Source organism: Oncorhynchus mykiss, chromosome 13, assembly GCF_013265735.2.
Source record: "Oncorhynchus mykiss isolate Arlee chromosome 13, USDA_OmykA_1.1, whole genome shotgun sequence".
Classification (NCBI taxonomy): Eukaryota; Metazoa; Chordata; class Actinopteri; order Salmoniformes; family Salmonidae; genus Oncorhynchus; species Oncorhynchus mykiss.
Window position 1 is genome coordinate 29586916 of NC_048577.1, and position 6164 is coordinate 29593079.

General features: G+C 44.3%; 1 protein-coding gene across 4 annotated transcripts in view; it reads left to right on the top strand.

Annotated features, from left to right (window-relative positions):
- The window catches only part of LOC110486072 (serine/threonine-protein kinase MARK1), a 93844-nt gene extending 88854 nt beyond the window's left edge, over positions 1 to 4990 (top strand). For 2 of the 4 annotated variants that reach the window (XM_021557398.2, XM_021557400.2), the window contains 2 exons: positions 1809 to 1853; positions 2444 to 4990. In XM_021557398.2, the coding sequence (XP_021413073.1) occupies positions 1809 to 1853; positions 2444 to 2789 (391 nt within the window). In that variant the 3' untranslated portion in view covers positions 2790 to 4990. The remainder of the gene's footprint in view (positions 1 to 1808; positions 1854 to 2443) is intronic. The other 2 variants (XM_021557399.2, XM_021557401.2) reach the window with 1 other exon arrangement.
- Positions 4991 to 6164: the final 1174 nt, after the last annotated feature.

The window sequence follows — 6164 nt, forward strand, 5'->3', positions numbered from 1 at the left end:
TACCCAGCGTTTGCATCGGATATTGAAAGTAACAGCTGCATATTTTGTACTAGTCAATATATGTAGTTCTTTACTAGGGTACCATGTAAGGTACAAGGCTGCTTTGAGTGTGGAGAGGGATAATAGTGTGTGGTTGGGTTCCTCTTTCTCTCAATCCTGCATCAGGTGAAGTTGACCTTAGACACTGATCTTGGGTCAGTTCAGCATTTCCCACTAATGGTTGAGGTTAGGATTGGGGGAGGGAAAGCTGATCATAGATCTGTTCCTAGGGTAAACTTAACCCCGGAGCGCTAAGCCCACAGATGTCGTGTCCAGGCCCTATTCCCCTAGGTGAGGTCCGAGAGAGACGTGGGCTGCTTAAAGATATGCTCACACACTTGCAGGACCACACGCAAAGGCATAGACACGCATACATAAATGCATGCAGTCTCTCTCTCTTACGCGCGCACGCAAACACACACACACACACACACACACACACACACACACACACACACACACACACACACACACACACACACAGAGAGAGAGAGTGTGAAGTCTGCAGTATCTGTGACCGTGCTGCAGTCAGTCAAGGACACTGGGTAAAATGAGCCTGCTTTTATCACCAGCCCGGGGCTCCACCCTTAGAGCATGACAAACTAACCTATCACACTGCAGCCTGCCTGCATAACTGAGAGGTTCTATACACTCATCGAATGCTACTGTAGCAATCAATGTGCATTTTTTTCTGAAGATTTTTATTTAAGATGAAATGTTTTGATTTTGTTCTTATAGTTTGTTGAGAGCAATTGTTAATCAGACTTAAACGTGTGTAGTAGGTATGAACTGGTTATGAACCAACCAGTATGAACTAGTTGGTTCTCAGTGCCTTCAATCAACCCATAGTGAATTTAGGGTTATTGCTGAAAGCGTATGTAACGTGTATTTAAGCACATCATTTGTTAATGAAACATTGGGATCGATTTGCTGACGTCGTGGACTCATCACCATTTGTCTGCCACATTATGAGAAAGTCATTGAACAACATTTCCACAACACCCTTTTCTGCCTTTCCGTTTCCATCCATAGTTACACTCCAAAAAAAACAAAAATACCAATTTATTTTAAAAATGACTTCTTTCATTGTTTTTTTGTTTTTTTAGAACTATGTCTTTCAGGGCTGGCCAGAGGTAGGAGCGCACAGAATGGGTTACCATGTCTATATCCCCACAATGACTCACCTCCACACCCTCTCTTCATCGCAATTCTAAGCCCTCTTCAATGACATGCAATCATTCATGCCCTGGTGCCAGCCCCCCTTCCCTAACCCCTCTCCCTATCCCCTCCCCACCCAAAATCCACTGTGCCGGGGCACTACACTGCTCCGCATTATCCACCCCCCTATCTGACCCTGCACCACTAACAGAGTGAGATTGAGACTCCCGAGATGCCTTGCCTGTGATGCCGTGGAGTTTGCAGACACCTGCACTCACTTTCCGACTTCTTCTTGTTTCGTTCTTTGGTTTGAGTGTGTTGTGTACTGTAGATGACTTCTATCATCCATCTCTCTCTGTTCACATGATTTCCACATTGTATCATCCTCCGTTTTAGCTTGCTTGCCAATATATACGTGTCATGTTGGTTTTTTGGCAGTCCTCGCCAGCTGCCTCCCCAGAACGAGTTGAGTCGTGTGACCGTGTATGTTTATAGGTTTGACCCCATCCCACCCGCTTCCTTTTCACGTTCACATATCCCATCGTCTGTGTGTACGCTGACGATCCCTTCCACTGCTCTGTTGAACTCTGAACTCTGATTGCTTCCCAAAGGGCCACGGTTGAAGGAGAGGCCAGTGGCAGTACAGACCCCCCAAGGTGAGGCATCGGTACAGCCGCCCGCAGAAAAAGCAACAACAACCTCGAAATGAAAGCATGGCATGGAGGGTCACTACTAGTCTCAGGATCCTAAGCGAATGTCACCGGTTCACTCTTGTTGTGCTGTTTTTTGTTGTTATGTGTGTACTTTGTCCCCATGCCCTCTGTCACACAGCGGTGGCGTTTGCGCTTTTTGTGCCTGAATACCATGTTCTTGCTAGACCTTGGTGGGCCATGTGTGTGTTTTAAATTGTCTAGATGTGTCTGATCTGAGTGTGTGTTACACGGAAATAAGTAATAGGTGCGTAATCTTTGAATAAAATATTTGTCATTCAGTTCAGTCTTACGAGGTCCCAAACACATGGGTTATATAAGTTCTGTGCGTTACCGTTTGTCCTCCATTATGCCCCCGTTCCATCTTTGAAAAATAAATAGTTGCACGCTCTATATACTCCCAACCACGTCATATGACTCTTAAAAAATATATATTTTTTAAATGGTCAGCACCTCACCAACCTTTTGGGGTTTTGCGTCTACCTACTTATCTCCCATTCAATTAACACTATTGCCTGTGTTCTTTTCCTCTCCAGGAGCGCGTCAGGGGAACCCAAGGAGGACGGTTCCCGGGACTCCAAACCCCGTTCACTGCGCTTCACATGGAGCATGAAGACTACCTCATCCATGGAGCCCGGCGACATGATGCGCGAGATCCGGAAGGTCCTGGATGCCAACAACTGCGACTACGAGCAGCGCGAGCGCTTCATGCTCTTCTGCGTGCACGGCGACGCCCGCCAGGACAGTCTGGTCCAATGGGAGATGGAGGTGTGCAAGCTGCCACGCCTCTCACTCAACGGCGTGCGCTTCAAGCGGATCTCAGGCACGTCCATCGCCTTCAAGAATATTGCGTCCAAAGTGGCCAATGAGCTCAAGCTGTGAAAAGTGACTTTTGGGAAAACTAAACAAACTAAAGAGAATTAACATACAACACTGAAAACGGAGGGGGCAGAGGACATAATCCTGGTGTTCCTTGAGTTTGCGGGCGCCCCACGTGTCGGGCCCAAGAGAGTCAGCCGCAATATTGAGTTTACCGCTATTCGAGGCTACTGCCATATTGCTTGGTGAATCGACACAAAATACACTCCCATTTTCCCCCCCCCAAGGCAAACCCCTGTATTACAAAATCGTTGATTATAACGAGAGGTGAGAACTGACCATTATTGCAATAATATGAAAACATTTATATCAATGGCCCGCAAAATTTCAATTCCATTGCTAAACTACCATTAGAGGGTTGAAATAAGAGACTGCAAAGCTACTTTTTCCACATGTACAGTATAAAATAAAATAGAGTATGTTTTGTTGTATTGTTCATAGAGTTGTATAAAACAAGGACTCTTCAGCATAATGTCTGCAGGTATTGTATAGTCTTGAGTTTCTGTACAGAAAGTGTTTAAATGTGTCATACTGTATTTTTTTCTTTTCGTTTGGAGTTATTTCCTTCTTGTTGACATATTTGTAGATTGTTTGCCTCCACTGAAGTCTAATGTTTAGAAGGAAAAAAAAACAACATTTTTTATTATCACGGGGAAAAGGAAAAAAAACAAGCTTATTTTTTACTTTTCATGGATAATAAGTTCCTTTCCCAATACAGGAGAGATCGAGTGACGTGATCTGTGTTGAAAAGCAAAACTCTACACATCCCAAAGCCCTAATCAAGTCATTCCTCCTAATGCACTATTTTGGCCATTCTCACAACCCTCTTTCATGTAGCGTAGCTGAATGATGGCGTTAGCACTGCAGTTTAAAATGTTCTGTTTATTGCATAGAATTTAAATAAGGGATCTTATGCTGGCTAAGTCAGATGTGACGAACCATGTCCTTATCTTTGAGAACCCAAATATACGGTGTAGACTAGCAGGACCACAAATTGTTCAGTTGCACTCAATTTTAAGCCCGCTCTCATAAAGTCTGCTTTATGCAGTCTTAAACACGGTGTTGCAGTTGTCGCTGGCATTGCGCTCGATGATTAATCAAATGCTCTTCAAACAAATATTGGGACAAAACTACCCATTCAAAACACTATTCGTGGTCTTTTAGTAGCATAAATGCACCGGCCACCATTCTAGGTCAGGAAGTGACATCAATTATTATAACTGCCTCAAATATCTCATGTTCTGCTTGAGAATGCCCAAAGCTTTAAGGGTTCACACAAAGTGATGCCCAAGCAGTTTGACCTCACTAGTGACTATATCCCTCTGTTTCTCTTACTTCCTTCTAAACTGCAGTTAATTGGTAGTTACTGTGCGACACCTGTCTGACTTGTTTTGTGATCAATTTTATTTTCTTGCAAAATATATTGTATTTATTCCACCACATTATGCCTTTTAATGTGCTGCTTGGTATTTCTGAGGCATTCACCTGTACAAGAAAAAAAATAGGATATAGCTAGTTTCGCACATTTTTATTTTGTTTTAGGTTTTTCCCCTTTGTAATTAGTGATTGCGATGAGTACGTAAAATAACCACTAGTGCTGGTACGTTTCTACTTGTTATTTTGTATGAAAAGTAATGAGGGTCAATTGTGCAATGGTATTCCATGTTGTATTACTGTAAAGATGAGAGATGGGCCTATAGACCGCACCCTTTAACGCAACGCAGCGTAGAGAATGGAAACAGAATGCAGACATTTTATTTCCTAATTTCAAAAGACACAATAGAAAGGAAAAAGCAAAGGCGAGTGGTTAAAAAATAATAATATGAAAACAAGGTTAAAAGCTGTGAGTCCTTCTGGAAGCTGAGCGAGAAATCTCCACCGCTGACTTTCTGTGGCATTATGGGAGCAGGGGGGGTTGGAGGGGGTACTGCACGTGGAAGAAAAATGCATATTCCTAATTGTTAACGGTACAACTTCCAGAGAGGATGTCTATTGTGTTGCCTTAGCAGATCAAGTGTAGAGGAGAAGCAGAAAGTGTTAAAGAAATGTAAATGATTATGCCTCGCCCTTTTCATCTCCATTAACCCCTCCCCCCACCGAAAGCACTCCTACCACAACATACATGCGAGGAAAGCTTGAGTCATCTAGATTCAGTCTCACTCGTGCACAATATTAAAGCTTACTTGAAAGGAGTCTCAAGCAAATTTCTGGTGTCGTTTTGTTATTTTTTTTACCAGTATTTACTATTCAATTTTGTGTGAGTAACCATGGCTTCACAGCCAATCGGTTTAACATAACCCGTGTAACATGGAGGAACGATATGTCCTGGAAAGAGCTTTGTAATTTGTATAGAAATATACACTGCTCAAAAAAATAAAGGGAACACTAAAATAACACATCCTAGATCTGAATGAATTAAATGTTCTTATTAAATACTTTTTTCTTTACATAGTTGAATGTGCTGACAACAAAATCACACAAAAATGATCAATGGAAATCAAATTTATCAACCCATGGAGGTCTGGATTTGGAGTCACACTCAAAATTAAAGTGGAAAACCACACTACATGCTGATCCAACTTTGATGTAATGTCCTTAAAACAAGTCAAAATGAGGCCCAGTAGTGTGTGTGGCCTCCACGTGCCTGTATGACCTCCCTACAATGCCTGGGCATGGTCCTGATGAGGTGGCGGATAGTCTCCTGAGGGATCTCCTCCCAGACCTGGACTAAAGCATCCGCCAACTCCTGGACAGTCTATGGTGCAACGTGGCGTTGGTGGATGGAGCGAGACATGATGTCCCAGATGTGCTCAATTGGATTCAGGTCTGGGGAACGGGCGGGCCAGTCCATAGCATCAATGCCTTCCTCTTGCAGGAACTGCTGACACACTCCAGCCACATGAGGTCTAGCATTGTCTTGCATTAGGAGGAACCCAGGGCCAACCGTACCAGCATATGGTCTCACAAGGGGTCTGAGGATCTCCTCTCGGTACCTAATGGCAGTCAGGCTACCTCTGGCAGGCACATGGAGGCCTGTGCGGCCCCCCAAAGAAATGCCACCCCACACCATGACTGACCCACCGCCAAACCAGTCATGCTGGAGGATGTTGCAGGCAGCAGAACGTTCTCCACGGCGTCTCCAGACTCTGTCACGTCTGTCACATGTGCTCAGTGTGAACCTGCTTTCATCTGTGAAGAGCACAGGGCGCCAGTGGCGAATTTGCTTGGTGTTCTCTGGCAAATGCCAAACGTCCTGCACGGTGTTGGGCTGTAAGCACATCCCCCACCTGTGGACGTCAGGCCCTCATACCACCGTCATGGAGTCTGTTTCTGACCGTTTGAGCAGACACATGCACATTTGTGGCCTGCTGGAGGTCA